The sequence below is a fragment of the Agrilus planipennis genome, unplaced genomic scaffold (genome assembly GCF_000699045.2).
Source record: "Agrilus planipennis isolate EAB-ADULT unplaced genomic scaffold, Apla_2.0 scaffold150, whole genome shotgun sequence".
In the NCBI taxonomy this organism is placed as follows: Eukaryota; Metazoa; Arthropoda; class Insecta; order Coleoptera; family Buprestidae; genus Agrilus; species Agrilus planipennis.
In genome coordinates, this window is record NW_020438911.1 from 712922 (window position 1) to 734289 (window position 21368).

At 33.5% G+C, this 21368-nt stretch overlaps 3 protein-coding genes and 1 non-coding gene across 5 annotated transcripts in view; 2 read left to right on the plus strand and 2 right to left on the minus strand.

The window, feature by feature from the left end:
* The first annotated feature begins 1422 nt into the window (after positions 1–1422).
* On the plus strand, positions 1423–10474 carry LOC108738844. Its single transcript, XM_025973494.1, has 3 exons — positions 1423–1703; positions 5959–6093; positions 10053–10474. Exons 1-3 carry the CDS (start codon positions 1601–1603, stop codon positions 10148–10150), a joined length of 336 nt encoding a protein of 111 aa, XP_025829279.1. The 5' UTR covers positions 1423–1600; the 3' UTR covers positions 10151–10474.
* A 3838-nt stretch (positions 10475–14312) lies between these two features.
* Positions 14313–14384, plus strand: Trnap-ugg. The gene has a single exon. It is a non-coding gene; the product is annotated as a tRNA-Pro (tRNA).
* A 909-nt stretch (positions 14385–15293) lies between these two features.
* The window catches only part of LOC108738836 (RNA-binding protein 26), a 13303-nt gene continuing 7228 nt past the window's right edge, over positions 15294–21368 (minus strand). Inside the window, exon 10 of the mRNA XM_025973495.1 lies at positions 15294–16104. Coding sequence (XP_025829280.1) covers positions 15957–16104 — 148 coding nt within the window. The 3' untranslated portion in view covers positions 15294–15956. The remainder of the gene's footprint in view (positions 16105–21368) is intronic.
* On the minus strand, positions 18793–20965 carry LOC112904148. 2 transcript variants are annotated; one of them, XR_003230917.1, is made up of 3 exons: positions 20783–20965; positions 19082–19198; positions 18793–19009 (listed from the first exon to the last, which is right to left on the minus strand). XR_003230917.1 is itself a non-coding variant. In XM_025973492.1 (3 exons), the coding sequence occupies exons 1-3, from the start codon at positions 20797–20799 to the stop codon at positions 18798–18800; spliced, it is 321 nt and encodes a 106-aa protein (XP_025829277.1). In that variant the 5' UTR covers positions 20800–20965; the 3' UTR covers positions 18793–18797. The 2 variants fall into 2 exon arrangements, 1 of the variants encoding a protein (XP_025829277.1); XM_025973492.1 differs by having other exon boundaries at positions 18793–18984.

The window sequence follows — 21368 nt, forward strand, 5'->3', positions numbered from 1 at the left end:
AATTTTCTTTGTAAATAAATATTTTATAGTTATATAACCTATGTGAATTCCACAGTTGCTTATCATCGATAATAGTCACTACTCAGTTGTTTCTGACTTGATATCCGCTCAACAGTAGTTTATACGATATAAATAGATACAAATTGGTCCCATTCGGGGAAGGTACAGATACTTTTGTATGTATATAAAACAGGGTAAGGGGGTACCGTTGCTTACCTTAACTTAACCTAAATTAAGTTAGTTTGTGTTGTTTTAAGTTAAGTTGGGTAGGTTAAATTAAAGTATGCCCCAAACGCGAAGTAGGAAACGGCTGAGTAGCATACTTCGTTTACTTTCTCTAGCGATTGGCCCCTTCCAATGTCTTGGATGTGCACTAGCAAAATCGGAGGTAGGGAGAAAAAAGCACATTATACTCTCCACTCTTGTACATTAAACATACTTTTTCGTACAGTACTTGGCAAAAGTATTGTTCAATCATGAATAGCAGTGGGTGCCGAAAACGAAAGCTTTAAAACCTTTAATATGTGGTCAAATATAGACAAACATCTAGTTGATATTTTCAGTAGTAATTGGTACAGCACATTTGAGCAATGCAATTGTAGTGGATAAAATGGTCAATTTTTCCGTGCAGTACTGTACAGATTATACGCTCCTCACCGGTTAAGAGTTTGGCTGAGAGTTGTCTCCTTTCTCTTCTGGCCTACTGCTGTTCTTTTCTATTTTGCGCGGGTCAAACTAAAGGTCACGCGTTTACCGCGCCATTTGTAGTATTTTATGAAATGAGATAATCGAATAATAGTAAGCAGTGCAGCAGTTAGAGGTTGCTTAGGTACGTAATAGATCAGGTTTGACAACGTTCATCGTGAGTAAAAGTAGGCGTCCTGTGAGCAACCGCTCTAATCTATTTTTTAAGTTGAAAGAATAAAGTAAATTAGACAGTTTTATTGGGGACTATGCCGACTTTGAACGTCCCAACTATACCAAACTATCCGCCTAAAGATAAGGTTTGATGAAACAATTGTTACCGAGGTAAATTCATTTTATGAATATAATTATACAATACATATATCCTTATTGTTAGAGCTCATCTGCTCACAAATATGCGGAAATCTGGTAGATTCTTTATTCAATATAGTATTCATGCAAATTATGTATATATATCAATAAATTAGTAGTTGTTATAATTATAAACTATTCAATAATTTAAAATTGTAATTTTTATAGCGTCATCACACTACCGCGTTCCTATTAATTTGTCATGATGACGATTACCATACAATGTCTCCCGCTCCTCAATATCACCCTTTTCTTTGCACACCATCTGAATACATTTGGAAGAACAAAGATGGAAAACTTCAAGGTGCACAACATGAGAGAGACTATCTGTATGTAGGTTGAATTACTTTCCCTAAATAGAAAAAAAAGACGAACGATACGTAAGTTCTGTAATTCACGGACAGCTATTCGCATATTGTTTTGACGGCTGAAACAACTATTGCACATGTTACAAAGTAGTTTTTTATTCGACACACATTCGATAGATTCTAATATTATCTCATTATTAATTAATTGACAATTAAAAGGAAAAACGGTATCGAATATGCAGTTTAAAATTTTGTGCCTCGTTGTCTGTTTTCTCGTAGTGAAAGTGTATGGACATACCATGATATATAAAGTCAATGACAAACACAATCTCGAGCCAGGTAGCAATACTATAAATATTATATAATAATTATTTAACTCACTGCTTAAATAACTAATTGGTATAATAACATAAGCACTTAAATGCGACTGTTTAATTTACAAATTATTAAATAATTGCATTTTGGTTGGATAAAATAGATATTGTAATGTGCGTGGGTTTAACAAAATTAACTTCTAAGATTGATAACGACAAAAACTATTTATTTACACTAATTATTAAAGAACTTGAAAACACTATTAAATTATTACTAAACTTAGGTTATGAATTATTCTATTTATTTACACTACTGTTGATATATCACTATTCACTGCGCTATTTATTTCACTGCTATCACTGTCAATTTATTTCTCGATTTGCTTCTGCAACGGCCAATTTATATCTACTTTTTTCTCGGCTTCTCTTCTCCCTCTTCCTTTAAATACTTTTTTGCTTACATTCGGGAACCCTCTAGAAACATCCGGATCGTTTAGTTTTTCTTTGAACTGTATAACTGCTTTCCCAGAACGCAGGTACGACACACAAATTTACAAATACGTCGTACATGAAGAAAGGCGAATCTAATCGGTGAAGCGATAAGCCGTTCACGCACACGTGTGCTCGATCGCACACAAACACTCTCGTGCTCGCTACAATATAAAATAGTACATGGGTAAATGGCAAAATAGCACTCAATAACAGATACAGAATAATTAATTATTATACAACGTGATAGTAGCTAAAAAAAGATAAACTAATGTATAAAGCACATTCTATTAAAGTCAGTAAAACAGAACTTGTGCCTGTTAGTTTGAAATATTTTTGATATTTTATGTAGCTCAAATTGGTACACTTAAGATCCAAAATCAATTGTTGCAACACATGATGAAGAATTACACTGTCAACAAGAATCAGGAAACTAAAACTATACTATATATTTACACATATCCTAATTTACGACGTTGTCTCTGAATTTGTCTATCAGTTGTTAGGATTTCGAAATACTTTTACCTCAAAACCCAAAAATTGCAACTAAATCCTCATTTGGTCTTAGAATTGTCCCATTTGAAATACCTTAATTTCCCAATTTGAATGATGCCAATCTGGTTTATGTGGTTTTCAAATTAGGATATCACGAAATTTCAATGTATTAGGGTAGATTGAATTTACCGTTTCGATAGCATTTCCTTTTCTGAAACACTAACATGATGGATTTAAAAGAAAAAATGAAAAGGGGGTGATCATTTTCGTTTTATTTTTCAACGACCAGCATGCCCCCAGAATTGCCCTACATCATTGAAAATTACTATTGTAAGTGGAATACCTGTACTCGCGTGAAATTAATAAGAGGTAGAGTTTAAATCTGGATGGAAGGTATAATCACGTGAATCCTAGAAGCCAAGTTGATTATCTAGGTGTGTATATATATATTTCAAAAGATATACTCAAAACGAGTATCTCCAAACTAATAACGAATTGATATAATTAATATAAGGGTCTAAGCAAATCAATGATAAGTCATTTCGTTACTGAAAATACTTTAAAAAAACTTTTGAATGTTTCATTCTCACCAGCCACTAATGCTGGTGGACGGGTAGTTCCTCCCGACTACGCTGGAGGATATTGCAGAAGGCCCTCTTTTGAGGAATCGTGGGAATAGGTGCGTGGTGGATGGGGTGAGAAAGGTAAGGACAGAAGAGAGCGAAAGATTTTATCTGTAGAGTAAAACTTCCCTCAGCTTTTGACTAAACGATCCACGAAAATCACAGGAAAACTTGGACCAATTGAGCCGGGGTCCTCTTGAATATTAAGCAATGGTCTAAATCTCTTGACGTGAGTGACCCGTGCCTGCCTTTTTATTCTTAAAGATTAAGAATAGAATGACAACAAGGGTGTGGCATATGTCACTATTGGCTATTAATACTTTTAAAACTATTAACTTGGTTCTTGTAAGGCAAAGCTTCCAAACTCAAAATTAGTCGTGATATTTATTATTTGTGAAAACGTGAAGACATCAATAACAGCAAACTTACGGAACTTTCTAGTCGTGAACCTAATGGACACCTCATAATAAAATTGACATATCTTATTGTGCTCCGTTATATCCAAGAAAATCAAATTCGCTTGATGCTGCAGCATCCACTGACCTTCCCAGAAAGGTCATCTCTACCTAATAACAGTACATCACTTTGCAAGGTCAAAATGTATTCTGAAGGAAATGACAACCTTTTTGAACAGTTCATGTCTGTAACTCTAAACAGATCAAGATGTGTTGGAGCAATTCCGAATCCAAATTGAAACTTCGGAGATAAATGCTCCTGATTGTTTTATTCTTTTACGTTTTACTTCTCTTAGTAGTGCCATTAAATTATAAAAATAGCATTTTTTGTGGGGTTTGATTGCTGAGTTCATCTAGACAGATATTTGCCGCTTGTATTAAAAGTTACATATGTATGAACTGCTTACAGCCTCTGAATACCGTCATTCGGTTATTACGTCAAACTTTTTTCAGTCCTTAGGGTGACGCCATAATCAAGTTCTGCTATGCAGATTATGTCCTTTGGTTTTCATTTCTTTCCATTAATTTGTCTAGATGAAATAACTTGCCTTTTATCTTTTAAGTACCAAATTCTAAATCGGATTCATTGTTATAAGTTCTATGTTACTACAACCATTATAAAATTTTATCAGTAGAAAAGCATACCTCCCTACTGATGGAAGAATAACAAGACAGTTATCGAAAACTTTCCTTAATAACCCGCATGCATTTATTATCACCAAGGTAGTTTATTACCCCATAAAACAGCGTAAACTTCCACGTTGACTCCCTACCTCCCAGTACGCTAAAAGTACATAATTAGATAACATAATGTACAAACAACAAACGTTCTTGATTACCCTTAATTACCCAGCAATTGCTTTGAAAATTATTATAAGTACCTAAATGTATACGAGAATGAAAACCCAATGGTGTAACTTCGATATATGGATAATTTTTTTCTTCTTCAAGTTGTTAAAAATATCGGAATCAATAAATTTTTAAAAAGTTTAAACCCATAAATCAACGAGAAGTTCCTAAAATTAGTCAATTTAAGCTTTAAAACTCTCCAGGTTACTATCATGCACCATTAATTTCTCTTAAATTATTTTTATGGCTGTCGTCCGCCATATTGATAAATAAGAGAGATCAATTTATTTTACCCCAACCTCACTGTCAAAACAAATTATTTATATTAACCGATAAGCAGATGTCAATAATACATTCTATGTTACTATTAATAATGTGTATGTAATGTATTTCTTCAGCTGGTCTATGAACTATCTAAAAGGTACATAAGCTACCCAAACATGTGACCATATGAGTATTTTGATATAGTCATCTTTCCATTAAAATGGGTAAGAATGAATTTAATATATCTAATTTGTTTGCCACTGTCTAGTTAGTTTGCAAACCAGCCAAATTTTGAAATTTTGACCATTCCACCACCAAAAAAGTAAATACCTACTTAAAATAACCAATATTCATGATTTGTTTATGAACTGTTGCCAACAATGTTTGTCTATTCAAATAAGTCGTTAGTTTCAATTTCCCCTAATAAACATTTCTAAAAAACAGTGCTAGTGTATTATAACCATGGACATAGAAATATAGAGACGGACATAAACTAGTGGGTTTGAGAGCGTCATAGGAAAAGCGGGAGGAAAGCGGGTTCCTCAGTACTATTGACTAAGTATGGTGTGTAGGTAGCTATCAGATTTTCTTTAATAGTTTATATGAATAAATTAATGATTTTGTCATTAGTTTTAGTTCTTAATAAGATAACACTTGAGTGTGGTACATATCAACTACGGTGTACTAATCAGAGAAAATATACATAATTCACACCATTGACTAGGCAAAGTGCTAGTGACAAAGTTAAAACAACTATTATGAAAAAAGTAATAGACATACTTTAATAGGTTGCGGTAAATTCAGGTTTATCTAATAGAATGCATTTCGACGTTTCCCTAAAGGCAGAAATTGATTTTTGTAACCATATAACAAACAAAAAGAAGAAACTGTTTACTGAAGTTTCCGTTTATGTAAACAAATAGATTGCGTATTTTATTTGGGCGTGGTACTTATGATTTATTTGCTCATATAAATGTACAGTGTTCATTGTAAACCCGTTTTCCCGTTAAAATATTGTTCCAACCCTTGTCTCACCCCTTTTTCTAAATGTGTGTCTGCTTAACAAGAGTAAGACATCTTACGAATTCAATAATTCGATTTTCAGACTTCGTCCCAGTTTCTTCGACAGTTATACCCCTCCCAATATATCAAGTGGGATATGGAATAAATGTAGCCCCCAGTAATAGAGGTAGTCAAAGGACATACACCAAACCAGAAGGACCAGTTACGCTGTTAACAGGTGCGTATTTAAAATTGCCCCCCATTTAGTGTAAAATATGATCTATAATGAGATTGGCAGAAGGTATAGGATTAATATCGATTGAATTTCAATAAATCGTCAGTGTGCCGCCATTTATAGTTGTTTATTGCTAATTGTAGTAATTGTCAGGGTTGAATTTACAAAGAACCTTTGGAGCATGTGCCCAGGATCCCTATAAATTTATGTTTAAAACAATTTTTTTTGCATTACTACTACGACAGCCGAGTATGCCACGTTATGGAAGCTCTTCACCATCTCTGAGAAGTCCTACCTTCAAATTTTTCTTTTTCTATTCTTCCCTCTTACATCTGTAACTTATGTGAAACGTTTGCTTCATATCTCCATATTAAAACTCCTCATTTATTCATCCCACATCAATAATATCCTACCAACCGTGTTCCGTATTCAAACAAGATAAGGCCTTGGGAGACAGCGAAAAAACCTAACCCAAAAAAGGCAAAACTACAAAATACATCGCAAATATAAGAGGTAGCTCATCATCCACCATCCAAAATTTGTGTAAATTTTCTAAATCGCCAGATACTATAACTGACCGATTATATATCTTGTAGATGCCTATGAGCCCCATGATTGTTAAATCGGGGGTTGTTTATGTACATATTTGGTAAGGGCCTCACAGAAGGTACATACACTTGATATTTGCCAAACTGAATCTATGCGATATCATCATCATTATAAGGTCGTCAGTCCTAAGACTGGTTGGACACGTACCTCCGCTCTTTCCTATTCTGAGCTAAACTTCGCATTTCCTTAAAACTAGAACAACCCACATCCTTAACCATTTGCGAACAGTAATCTAACCTAGGTCTACCTCTACCCCTCCTAATTCCTGTTTCTGCTTCTAATATGTCTTTGACTAGACCTTCATGCCTGAGAAGGTGTCCTACCAACCCATCTCGTCTATTTCTTGTTGACTTCCATAGAGTCCTCTGTTCTCCTATTCTTTCTAATACCTCTTCATTTCTAACCTTTTCTACCCATGATATCCTCATCATTCGCCTATAACACCACATTTCGAAGGCTTCTAACCTATTCTTTTCCGCCGCGCCCACTGTCCATGTTTCGATATGCGTATTATAAATAATTTAAATAAAGAGCATCAAGATATACACATAGATGGTGCAATTTACTTGATTTAGTCATTAGTTTTTGGTTCCCACAAGAAGGAACTTTTTCAATGGCCCAAACGCAATCATCTAATAATTTTAATGTTTGTAAGGTTGATTGGCTAATGAAATGTTTTATCACAACAATATACAGTTCATAAATTCTTTTGGACTCAGAATGCTCTTAAAGGTGATTGCATAATTCGGACATAAACAGTTCATTTTTTTTTTATATCTCAAATATTTATTTTTTTATCGTTTTTGTCCTTGAAGCGTTATTTCTATCATTACAGAAAAGCAACAAAAAGCTGAATAACGTTGGCCAAGTTGTTTATCATTTGAATTATCACCCGTCTATGGTTTTATGCTTTTTTCCACATGTACTATTTGCATTTACAGTTATGTATTTCAATGACGTCTTTATATTTTCTGAATATGTTAAAGGCAAATTCTGTAGCAAAAAGCACTACGTATTAAATACATGTAAAATATTTCGATAACTCGGTAAGTAATTAATATTTGTATTATGAGTTGTTATAAAAGTTCTTTGAAATTTAAAGGGACACTTCATTCTTGCGGTATACAGTATACTAATTTATACAACATTTATGTATACAATTTCTTCTGATACATCCTATACATATATACAATTCGTTTCTGGGTAATTTTATTTGTCAATCAAATATCCAACTTTCTTCTTAAAAAATCTGTCTCAAATTTTAAGACAATTTTTGTAAATTATCTGATATAAATGATTCAGTTCATTCCAAGTTTTCTAATATTGATAGACAGCATAATACACGTTGACGAAGTTGAAAATCCATTATGGTGATTACAGGTAAATAATTAACTTATTTGATGCGGGAGTTCTCAGCTGGAATGTAGGCGGGGAGGGGTTGTTTGGGGCAGAATTTGATGAGGAGGTTGGGAAGGGGTAGGCGCGGAGAAGTTGGCAAGAATGGAGAATGAAAGAAGTTGATAAAGTATCAAATTCCCCGCTCGGATGGCAAAAACAATTAATGCCCCGGGGGTAAACAGCAGCTTTCGCAGGATGAATAAGGCTCTGGGTGAAAAGTTCAAAACCTAAAAGCTGCTCTTGAAGTATTCATATTTCATGAGCTTATTAAGTAAATAGAAAACTGAAAAACAACCATGTGTGCATACAAATTTTCTTAACATTTATTGACGTATAAAAAATCGACCTCAATACTTTACCTACACGTATGCACAATCTTAAATTAAAAAATTGAAAGGATCTAATCTAACCAGGTTGCGTTAATTTCTCCAACTTTTTTTTGATTATCCTCCAACTTTCTACACGTAGAGGTAGAATATTTTTTTCAACTTTAAATGGAACACATTTAAAAAATAGGGTATGCAGAAAGGATAAGGGGTGTTTGTAAATTCAATAAAAATAAAACTACAAGTCAGAAAAAAAATGTTTTTTTAATAATTTTTAGACAAAATTTTGGAAAATTGTGTGTCAAAGATAATGTTCAAATGTTGACTCTCGCGATGCTGGCACTCCGCCAACTGAAAACGGAAATTAGCCGTCACGCGTCTACAAATCTTTCTGCAAACGGCGGCCATTTCGGTGTGGATATTGTGCTTCAATTGCATACACCGTCTCTTTAAGGTACCTCCATAAAAAATAAGCAGGAGGTATGAGGTCGGGGCTTCTCGGAGGTCGGTTGATGGTGCCTAGACGAGAGATCACTTTTTTTGGTGTGGCAAGTGGTCACATCTTGTTGAAATCATCTTTCCACATTAAAACCACCAAACTCTTGCTATTGTGGAACCAAAAAGTTTCTAAACATGTCACAATACCGGTTACTGTTTACCGTAAGTGTTCGCCCTCGCCGGTCATCAAACAAAGAAGGCCCAATGATGCTTTCACCAGACATGGCAGTCCACGCAATAACTTTAGGACTATGTAGTGGTCGCTCATGTTTACGTCTTGGATTTTCTTTGGCCCAGTGGTGACAGTTCTGTTTGTTTAGGTGACCATTTAAGTGAAACTTCGCAAAGTCACAAACAGAATGTTTTCAAACGTTGGAAAGCGTTGAAGCATTTTATTTGCAAATTCAGTCAGAGAGGATAATCGGTAATGTTCAGTTTTTGAACTAACTGAATTTTGTCGGCTATAATATGTAAACCTTGCTTCAGAATCTTCAGTAACAACAATTTTTTAATGTCAAGTTCTTGACTGTGTTTGAGAACTGATTTAGGCACTGACATTCTCATTTCTTCAATCATTTGTTGGGTTTGAACAGAGTGCGGGCGACCTGGATTGTGAATTTTTGTAATCGAACCGGTATTCTCGAACATTCGAATTCATTTTCTGTTGGTATCGTCCTTTCGATGCATTCCGTACATTGAATTTCGCCCGATGTAATGGATGAGCTGTGATCATCGGATCACTATTGCGATAATAGGCGCGTACGCAAAAAGCACGATGGTCTTACGGGTACACTTCTATGGTCATTAAATCTCCAAAAAGTAGTGAAACAACCTATTCCTACCTCACCCCTCCGAAACGCGTCCTTGCAAGGACAGCGCAGATACAAATACCCCTTACAAAATCAACATAGACATAGAAAAAATACTTCGAATATTACTATCGCGAGGTTAGCCGGTTACCTACACATCGTCTTAATTTCAGGATACATCTACTGTTAGACGTGAATGAGAAAGTTGAGGGTTATCTAAAAAGCTGAGATAAAGAAAATTAAAGCAATTCAGCAAAAAAAATAGCATTAACCTATATCTAGAAACTACTGCAGTTACTATTCTTTTTGTCTTATTTTTCAGTTAAAAGCAAAAATAAGAAACCACTCCCTGTTGAGAAAGAAAAGAATGACCCTCATCCTTCCAAACAGAAAGAACTGCCTAATGATACAGAACGATAAGAAATGGATGAAGCATTACGTATGGTACACACATCCTACGTGTTGAATGGAAACAACTTATTCTAACAACAAAAAAAAATATTTCAAATCTCGATCAACTTGTCAGTTAATACGGAATGCAAAGGAAAGTAAATATACTTATTCGTTACTAACAATAATTGTTAAGCAAGAGTAGTTACCAATCACTTATTAACATTATAAATAGTAAATGTTGTTGACTTTTATTGAAAATAAGCATAAAATTAAAATAACATTATCCTATTTTGCATATCATTGCTTAATACAAATAAACTGTTGCATATATATGCCTATAAACTTTTAATTGTTTAAATTGTTACAAGTATTTGTAATAAAATGATCAAAAGATAACTAATAAATATATTTTTCTAATAAAATGTGTCTGTCTTTGAATTTTGTTTTGTGTAAAATGACTTTCAAACACACCATCTACATTTTAATTGCAGAGAACAGTAATAATAATAATAATATTTTAGAGCAAGAAGTGCTGATAGTTCGTTACATAATTCAATCTGTGTCGTTTCAACCTCTGGTACATCACTAAACCTTAATGATGTAGATTTTAATCCTGAGGACAAAATTATGAAAGANTGAGACGGACGAAATGAACACAGAAGAGAGCGAAAGATTATCTGTGGAATGTTACTGCCTCAGCATTTGCCTAAGTGATCCAAGGAAACCACAGAAAAACTTGGAACAAGACAGACGGACCCGTAAGCGAACCGGCGTCCTCCCGAATGCTAAGCAATGGTCTAGACCTCTAGGTCATGCCGCTCGGTGAGTGTATACTCCCAAAACCCCAATAGTGATTATTGTTTAATAGAACAATACCATTACCTTTTATGCTTTTATATCTATAATCTAGGTAGACAGGTAAGGTAAAACATTCACCAAGCATGAAAATTATACATTTTATTTGTCCGCATATTTTCTTTTTGTCGCGCACAAGTGAAAATGCATGTGGAATTTATCTTTATTTATTTAATTTTTCAACCACATCTATCTGAAAATATTTCCTGATTCTCTGAAAACTGTACTAAACTAAGAGAATCTTCAATAAAATCTTTTGAACAATGCATAACGTTCCCAAAATGCTTTAAATTGCATTTATTGGAATTATATTACTTTATATGAAAACATGGATGAAGGTATTTGTGGGTGCTTCCATGAAAATAGGGCAACTCTATGTCCACACGAATTTTTCACTGTATTAGATTAAATAAATTTTACTTTTTAGTTAATAATAGGTAACAGCTTGATGTATTTTATTTATTGCCCTCAAAATGTTTGAAATAATTTAGAATTATACTTTGAAAAACTTTCTTAACTACCACAAATATCAGGCCTTAGCCGTGTCAGCCTATCAAAATTTTATATTTGGCCACCAATATCTGAAAAAGCATTCCTTTTATACACTTTTATTTTATTCAAGACATTTAAAAATATGACTATTTACCTAATAACATCAATAAAAAAACAATAGTTCGAAAAAACATTACATTTATGTAAGTTAAATTTGTGTCCGCGACTTTAACCATCAGACCCTAGCCGCTTAAGAATTTTCAAATTCGCGGTTTTTATCGTGAATGTGGGAATGAGAATCAGTTCATTTTAAAGTATAGACATGAAGTTATCTGCAAATGCCGCTCGCCTTGTGTCGACCATTTTGTAATTCAGTGCAACCGCGGCGTAAAATGGCTTGCACACCTTGTTCCAGTCACTTTGTCAGTCCCTCGGTAAGCAATTTTTATATTAAATAGTAGGTAATTGTTTTTAATTGTCAACGATTTAGTATTGTTTTGTAAGCCCTGTTTATTAAATGATGTTAGGTATTGTGGTATATATAACCAAACAGAATATTCGTAGGTTTTCTTCTTTTCTTTAATTAATAATGATACTGTCTAAAATACGTTCTTAATAAACGTGAAGACATGCCTGCGTAGGAGTCTTATTTTATTGCATTAATTGTCTTAAAAAATCTTATATTACAGTATATCAGCATAATTTTCATCAGTCCATAGTTATGTGTCAGTCCCTAGACGTCTAAATTTACAAAAACCTGAATTTCTCTTAAAATACTAAACAAAGTGACTGGCCCTTTTGAATATTAATTATTCTATCGATCTGTCATAAATCACACTAATTTAAAATTGCACAGAATGTAAAAAATAGTAGACTAATTACTTCATACAGTTGCCTTATTTGTATGGAATCACCCTTGTACAAATTTTCCTATACCACGACGTATTGTTCAAAAAACTATGCTCCTATTTGATGACTGCATGTAATGGAATATTCCTATGTTCGGGTGCAACATTTAGTTTAGTGTAGTTTAGGACATTTTTCAGAGGAAAAAAGGTGTTAAAGAAACATGTAATTTGTATATATCGAAGTAGCAAGGGGGTCACTTGGCGTAAAAAAAGGTTTACTATCAAAACAAATGTTTTCCTTTTATTATTGTATACTGAGCACAACCATTGTCAAATCAACTTATGTTTAAACTAATGACAAACGAACAACGATAAGTATAAAACACAAATTATTAGATGGGAGCCACGAGTCTCCTTGACTTCCGGGGGAGAAAACTATACGCTGTATGTGGATCCGGTGGTTCACTCTCTAAGTGGAGATTTCGCTACAGGGTTGCAATAGTCAAATCGAACCCCAGTCCATGATGTACCCGACTATTTCCGAACCACATGAACCAATGGATTACCTTTTCCTCTTAGCTCCACACCCGCTTCGGGGACTTAATCTCCCCACGAACTTCACTTCATCTCCTCTTTCCTCATTTAACTTTGCTCTCTTTGTACGAACCCAAGTTGTTGAGGTGGGTCTCACTCTCAAACTGTTGTAAGTATAGATTCTTTAAGTTACTTGTAACCCAAGATGTCTTAAGTTACCATAAAAATGACAATGTAAGATCACAAGGATATAAGTAGTTATAGGTAATCTCACATAAGTTAATACGCCTTGAGTTCCGTGATCATATGAAGAGCACTCGATTTGCACAACGTAATAAATTTTTTCCGCGTTAAATACAAATGTTGCATAAATTTGGAATAAGCAAAACGTTTTGAGTTTCGTAAAGTTGAATGCATGCGGTTTTAAACTTAACGTTATCCAATATAAGTAGGTACGAGTATCATGTAGATTTGTAGACGTTTTAAGTACCTAGGTACAAGTTAAAATCAGATAAGTCTTGGTGAGTAGGTAAATTGTAAAATATGTTATATCTCCATGTTAAAAGGTTTTAGAAATTCTTAATAAGAATTACAAATAAAATACTATAAACAAACAGTGTTACTTATTAATATTGTATAAACAGTGACGTTCCTTTAGGTTTAGATCGGTTGACGAGAACTATAATTGGTCCTAAAACAGGTTTTGGTGTAGGTCCTCCACTAAAACTGGGTAGTGTTTTCTACCCAGTCATACAGCCAGGGCTGGGTGTTTCTTAATGATTTTTCCTCATCCACGAAAACAAATAAAAATGAACTTTGACCATTGGTTAGCACTCTTGAGGATACCGGTTCGAATCCAGGTCCGTCTGCTCTAGTACACGTTTTTCTGTGGTTTCCTTAGATCACTTACTCAAATATTACGACTGTAATAATATTTCACAGACAATCTTTCACTTCTCTTCTGTCTTCATTTGATTTCATCTTTCTGTCCCCAATCACCACCCACTAATTCCCACGATTCCTAAAACAAGCAAGAAGAGGGCCTTCCTTCCAACCATTCGGCGTAGTCCTATGGGCTTCTCCGCTCATCAGCATGGTAACTGGTCGGAATAAAGCACCCAAATGTTTTTTAGCTATTTGGTTCACGATTGAAGAAAAACATACATACTGAAAAGGTACTTTAATAATTAAGTTTTAATGGCCTGAAGAAGAGGGGTTTTAGTTGGTATGTCCGAGGGTTCAAGAACACCTTCCCCAGTCGCATGGGCGGCTTCCATGAGAACAAAAAAGTAATGGTGTCTCTTGTGTAGTTTAAGGTAATAAATTTATATATTCGAGTTGAAAATTCAATGTATTTAGAATATGATTTTTACTGGAAGTATTTGACAAATGTCCAATCTGAATAGTTTGTTATGCATTTGCAGGTGAAATTCACTTATAAAAGAACGTCTTACATCTGAGGCTCAGTGGTCTAGGGGTATGATTCTCGCTTTGGGTGCGAGAGGTCCCGGGTTCAAATCCCGGCTGAGCCCGATTTTTTCATAATTTTTCCATGTCATTAACAGTAGAACGACAAAACTGCAGAAATGATTTGATATTCAAAATTACGTTATAAATTGAAGAAATGGTTGTTAAAGTACGAATAGCAACAGCAAAATGGTGACAGAATTCCTAACCATGACTGTAGGCGTTCTAGATTTAATAAGAATCCGGACAAGTCACATGTATGTGACTAAAGAGAACGCTAAAGATGTAGGTTGCAATCTGTTTTTGCAAAATTCTTGCGCGAGAATGATGTATATGGTCGATAATAATATCAAATATCTCATCAGATCTTCAGCCCAAAGATCCCTTTTTAAATTCTGTTCCTGCTTCTGTGTTTGTAACAAGCTACTTATGTCTAAGGTGTCCTACAAACAATCCTATCTTGTCTATTTTTTCACCGATTTCCATAACGCCCTCTGCTCTCCAACTACTTCTTTTTATAAAAAGTATGTATGTCTACACTGCCGAAAACTCGAAACATCAAAATTGTCATCGTAGCACATTTCACTTTCAACATAATCAAAAGTACAAGGATGTTTCGAGAAGATTCATCGAGTAATTGATCCAGTAACGTTTGATTTGTAATTAACAAATAAAATTTAGAAATTGCTATGATCGCATGTAATTCATTGAAACCAAAACCATTTTTCTACTCTTACATTTTTGCTGTTATCTGTGAATGATTGAATGTTAAAACTTTTATACGGAATAGGGAAAAGGAAGATGACAGTGAAAAATGAACAATACTAATACTCACCAGCTTTCACTTACCCATTTATCCTATGCAAGGGCGGCAGGACTCCTGTAAAATTCCAGTTTCATCATAACGAGAATATGGTCTTCGTCATTTGAAGGAATGTACAGCTTGGCAATCGACTTTCGTTTTTGAGAAAAAATTTTTTGTGCCCCTCATACAATTTTAGCACGTGTTTTATAACATTGTTTTACTGATCACCTTATCGTTATTTTCTGATTTTCATTTTTTTCCGTTCTCTTTAAATATCTACCTATTTATTTTTCTTTTTTCGTAGCATATGATATGGGTTTCTTTATATATTTTCACCCTTGTTTTTTTTTCTGGCTTTTTTGGGGTCTGTTAGCTACGATCTTTGCAACAAAATCAATTACATACATGAGTGTACAAGGGGGGCGGCAACCTTGGACCACAAATGCGTCTTAGGTTACTGCCTAACAATACCAACTTACAGCTAGTAAACCTACAGTAAAAATATAAACATTTTCTGTTTATGACCGCAGAAAATGAAAATTTTAAAAATACAAATTACCATCAAGATCAATAACATAAAAGTAATAGAATAACTAGCAAGAGTGTTTTGTTTTTACAAAAAAAATCACAAAAAAGTTCCACTCGAGCGATTTGTACACTAAATTCATTTCTTCTTGGTTCCTATTAGAAATACAAAAAAGAAACTCAATTAATACGCCAACTATACGACTATGATGTATGCGTGTGTATGCGATGTCGTTCATACAAGAATCTGGTGTCATTGGTTGATGCAATTTGACGTTCTAAAGTTGGCTGCGGTGCTTTTCAGTCACTATCGTCGCCACGACCTACCCTCATTGTCCTCTTCTTCTTCCTCGTCATCTTGAAGAAGGACTTCCTCCGAAATTTCAGCCCCAATTTGCTGTAAATAATAAATAATTTTGGATGTTTTCATACAAGATAATGTAGAAAGACAAATACTCGTTAATTCCAAAATTTAAAACCTAGTTCTAATTTTATTACCAAAGACATACTGAATAGGTCCCCTTGAACGCCTATCATATTGACAAAAAATCAAGTTCATTTGAACCAACTAAAAAACTGAAGTTGCTCCGTATAAGCAAGTTGATAAAAGTAAATAACAATATATCGCCATCTACTNGTGTTTGTTTTGATCTTGGATTCAATTCACTGCCTCTGGTAAGCAATTTAAAGACTGTGGTATTCTACATGTAATGAATTTTTTATTTTTAGATTAAGCACAATATACAGTGGATCGGAGCAATAAGAAATATCAGTGTTTTAGGTCGAGGTTCAGCCTTTGAAGTCAGAGAAGAGTCTGGACCCAACCTAAAAAGTGCCTTGAGGCATATTTTGTCAGTAGACCTTCGAGATGAGCTAATATTTCCATCTTGTGGGACACTTTTCCAATTAACTACTGAATTTGCTGGATTAGGGGGTAACGTCGGATTTTTGAAGAATGATGCGTATTTACAGACGAATTATAGTATCGCTGAAGATTTCGTAAGTTTCTTTTTTACTAACTGAAATTTAATATTTTTCTTTTCTTGTTATACTATACATATAATTTATTAACATTTACGTTTTTCAAAGTAGGAAGTCGGTCATTTCTGTAAATTTCTGGACAATCAAAAGGTGGTAAAAAACAAGTGAAAATGAAAGGTATAACAAATAATAATTACAACAAATAAATAAATTTTTCGAATACGTTAAAAGTAAAACTACAAAAGTATTTTAGAAAAAAATTGTTGTAGACTTATAGGAAGCATTTCCATTTGAAATTATTTCATGTCACATTTTTTTACTACTTTATACTCGATTTTTTTGTACAAGCAATTAAAACTTGAAAACTGAGCTCAGAATCATACCGTTTGGTCTAATGGATAACTTGAAAAACAATAATAGCTTCAGAGGAGGTCCTGTTATTGTCCGTTTCTTTTTTTTAAGAAATATGAGGTTACCTACCTTAATTCTATTATCTCTATTTTCTGATTAGTTTGTTTTTTTTTATGTTAAAACTGCCATTATGTTTCTAAAGAAATTGTTTTTAAAATTGGGTAATAGATGCAATTGGCTTTTAGTTTTTATTTTTGTATCTGAAAATAATCATTTCACTTCTACATATTATTGCGAAGTTATGACTGGACCAAACTATATGATTATGGGTTAATATATGTGTTAAAAAGTTCTAGGTATATTTTAATAATTTTATCTAATTATAGTTTTCTTATTTTTTCTTTACCGAAATGGTTAGGTTATCCAAACAACATTTCATGGAGGATATCTTAGGGGTTTAGATAATGATCTAAAGGTAACTTTGAGTGATCTATTTTTCCTTGGAGGTCCTTTAAGTCTCAGGGGATTTCACACGCGAGGCATAGGCCCACACGCGGAAGGAGATGCATTAGGAGCAACGGTAATATAATCGTTACATAAAAGAAAATATTTATTATGAATGACAAATAATTTTTTTCTTAACCGCTGTCTTTGTCTGTGTTTTAGTGGTTTTGTAGTGGAGGGTTACATCTGTTCACTCCTTTACCATTCAGACCAGGCCACGGCGGATTTGGAGATCTTTTCAGGACACATTTCTTCCTAACTTGGGGCAATATTGGAAATATAACTGACGGTAATGCTACAATCGAGCATTAAAAAAATGCGTCACAATTGTTTGCATTTTTCCAAATGTGCTTGTTACATTATGTATTAAAAATTGTTTTTATGTTTAGATGAGAAGCCTGTTCATGAGCTAATTCTAGAAAACATTCGGATGTCCTTTGGTATTGGTTTAGCAATGAGGCTTGGACAAATGGCTAGAATTGAATTGAACTACTGTCTGCCCCACTTGGCAGACGAGAAGGATTTGTCACAACCCGGTGTTCAGTTCGGTATCGGTGTTCGATTCTTGTAGATTGAAAAGAATTGATAGCTATAAAAACATATCGTCGTTACCGTCAAGTGTACAGGTTTTTAACTGAAGTGACCTCATTGTTTTAATTTATCGTTCTGAAGGTCTGAAATGTACGCATTTAATTATATTAAAAGAGTCGAAAATGTTAGTATTATTGTTGAAAATAAATAGTTTACACCTATATCCATCTGAGTTGTTTTATTTTCTGTGGACATGCTACGAGGTAGTGAATATGAAATGAAAGTACATCAATTTGCAATTAAAAGTATCTAACAAATGTGTACGCTTTAAAAAAAGGTGATTAAGACACTGAGAACTATATATTCATTTATAAAAAACTGTATTGTAATTATGGGGTTTTTTGAAATAAAAGTATAGGTAGTGACCTCTAGTGAATGCTGATATTCCTACATGTTTATATTCAGTACTATACAGGTCTCTATATGGTAGACAATAGCAAGAAATATTAAAAATAGAATTTGATATTGACTATTAAATAACATAGATGGACCACATAGTTCTACGTTCAATTATTTTAATTTAAGTCAGATAATTAAGACTTGTGTAGGCATACACACAAAACACTAAACATTTTTTATAGTATTTTTTGTTTAAAACCATTTTATAAATTAGAAATAGTAATTTATTTTAATTTTTGTCTAGGCATTCTTATTTGTATAAATAGATACCTATTATATGTTAAAAAGGTAAAAATAACTAACTTAATTATGTGCATCTATGTCACCTTGTGAAAAATAATTTTGTAAACAGCGAAATCACAGATATATCACATTCGGAAAATTCCTTGTTACATTTTCCTTGCGTTTTCCCTAAAAATTCAGCTCGTAGGAGTTGATCAAAAAATTCGCCATTAGCTTCATCTTGCAGAAAATCGTCATCTATGTCATCCACCAAATCTTCTGAAGGTCTAAAAACGATATGAAGGATGCCATCTTTAAAAGCAAAACAATCGGGAATTATTTAGAAGATAATTTTATAAACTTTAGTTCATACTTGATACTTACGTAAATAAATAATGAACAATTCTTTCTAATAAGCTATCTGTATCCTCGATATGCATTGGATATTGTCCAATTTCACAAATTGATTTTAGTAAACAAATTCTACCATTGAATCCTACGCTAAAAATCCAAAAAATACAAGTATTATAAATTGCCATTCAAAATACAAAAATAGTCGCGATTAGAAAACCTAAAAGTTCGGAAAAAATTATACAGAGAGTTTATGTGCTGATGGTTTTTGACATAAAAAATATCGTACCTAATAAAAAGTTATTTAAATAGGTTCTGTAGTTAGCATTATTTAATGGCTGATTATGATACGCAACGCATTAAACCTGTCTCCATGGGGTATTTTACACAACTCAGTTAGGAAACCTTTTCTCACCACAGCCTAGCGTAAGCCAAACTTAATTTAGCCTAACGATTCCGACGTTTATTGAGAAGCGATTATATAAAAAAAAATTACACAGAATCTCAACGTTGCGGTATCAAATAGGTACTTTCCGGAATTATTTTTCTTAAATATGAGAAACAGTCTAAACATAAAGAAGAGACCATGAAATAACTGGGAAACTTAGATTTGGGAAGTGATCAAAATTACGTAGAATCTTTGGTCCCAACGGTTATCGAGGACAGTGTTAAATGGGTACTTTCCGGAATCGTCTTTACTAAAATGTATGAAACAATCTAAACATAAAGAAGAGCTCTTGAAGTAATTGGGAAGTGGACGATGTGTTACTAAGATTCGAGAAATGATTATTATGCTCAAAAGTACGTAAAATCAAATGACCCTATCGGTTTTTGAGTGTCGTCTCAAATACGTACTTTCCGACATTATTTTTGCCAAACTATTTGAAATAATCTAAACATAAATAAGAGACTATGAAATAATTAGGAAATGCACGATATTTACGAGAAGTCTTATGGTCTCAACAGTTTTCGAGTGCTGTGTTAAACAGGTACATTCTGTCATAAGTTTTGCTAAAATGTATGAAATAATCTAAACATACAAAAGAGCTCATGAGAAATGGACGATATTTACTAAGAGTTGACAACAGTTTTTGGGCGCGGTGTCAAATTGGTACTTTAATAAAGCAACGGAGGTAACTAAATTGCAGAATTTTAATATTTAGGATGTTGTCGCCTAATCGAAACATTTCTTTTATGTAGAAACCCTAATTCGTATGTGTGATGTGCTGTGTCTCTTAGGCCGATGTAAGGTTTTGGTAAAAGATTATTCCCTGACTGTCTTGCGTATGAAATGCTACACCCCATGGACTTGGGTCAGGTTATGAGATCATACTTCTTGATTGGTTTATGTGAAGTACAATGTCCCAAGTTTAAACCTTAAACGTTAGTTTATGGTGGAAAAGATTCTGATAATTGTCATGCGTATAGACTTTTGTTAGGCTATAGTGAGAGAATATACCTTGATTGGCTTTTGTAGTATTACGAAGCAGTGGTTAAGTGGTATATATATAAAGCTACTGATTTCCAAGAAGTCTTAATTAAAGCACACAAAGTGAGTTAATATTCATTTTGTTAGATAGTAAAAANACAAGGAACGAAGTATATATATATATATATGGCCAAACTAGCTTTAAGTCGTAACATTTGGTGCGAACCTTTAATTCTTTGGTGATCTTTAAGGTCCTTAATTTCCCTTTTCCCTGCGTACGTGCAGTTTCTAAGTTTATAACTTACTTGTCTATTATATCCATCAAATATTTATACAAGGTGATTCTGTCCAGATCATCAAGATCTGGGTCAACTGCTCTCTTCGTAATAATAGGAGGATAAATGTTTGAATTTGAAAACTGTATTGAATAATTGGTTGGCAGGTTAAAAGTTTGTTGTATCGCAAAATCTATTGATATTGCACCCCTTGGAAGCAGTACATCAATTTGCAATTAAAAGTATCTAACAAATGTGTACGCTTTAAAAAAAGGTGATTAAGACACTGAGAACTATATATTCATTTATAAAAAACTGTATTGTAATTATGGGGTTTTTTGAAATAAAAGTATAGGTAGTGACCTCTAGTGAATGCTGATATTCCTACATGTTTATATTCAGTACTATACAGGTCTCTATATGGTAGACAATAGCAAGAAATATTAAAAATAGAATTTGATATTGACTATTAAATAACATAGATGGACCACATAGTTCTACGTTCAATTATTTTAATTTAAGTCAGATAATTAAGACTTGTGTAGGCATACACACAAAACACTAAACATTTTTTATAGTATTTTTTGTTTAAAACCATTTTATAAATTAGAAATAG

Bases quoted from the DNA above. Each gene is read 5' to 3' on its own strand.
- LOC108738844 (XM_025973494.1), top strand. From the start codon at position 1,601: ATGCAGTTTAAAATTTTGTGCCTCGTTGTCTGTTTTCTCGTAGTGAAA. The intron at 1,704-5,958 runs GTAGCAATACTA...TTCGATTTTCAG, and splicing joins CAAACACAATCTCGAGCCAG to ACTTCGTCCCAGTTTCTTCG. The intron at 6,094-10,052 runs GTGCGTATTTAA...CTTATTTTTCAG, and splicing joins ACCAGTTACGCTGTTAACAG to TTAAAAGCAAAAATAAGAAA.
- LOC112904148 (XM_025973492.1), bottom strand. The intron at 18,985-19,081 runs GTAAGTATCAAG...TATCGTTTTTAG, and splicing joins ATTGTTCATTATTTATTTAC to ACCTTCAGAAGATTTGGTGG.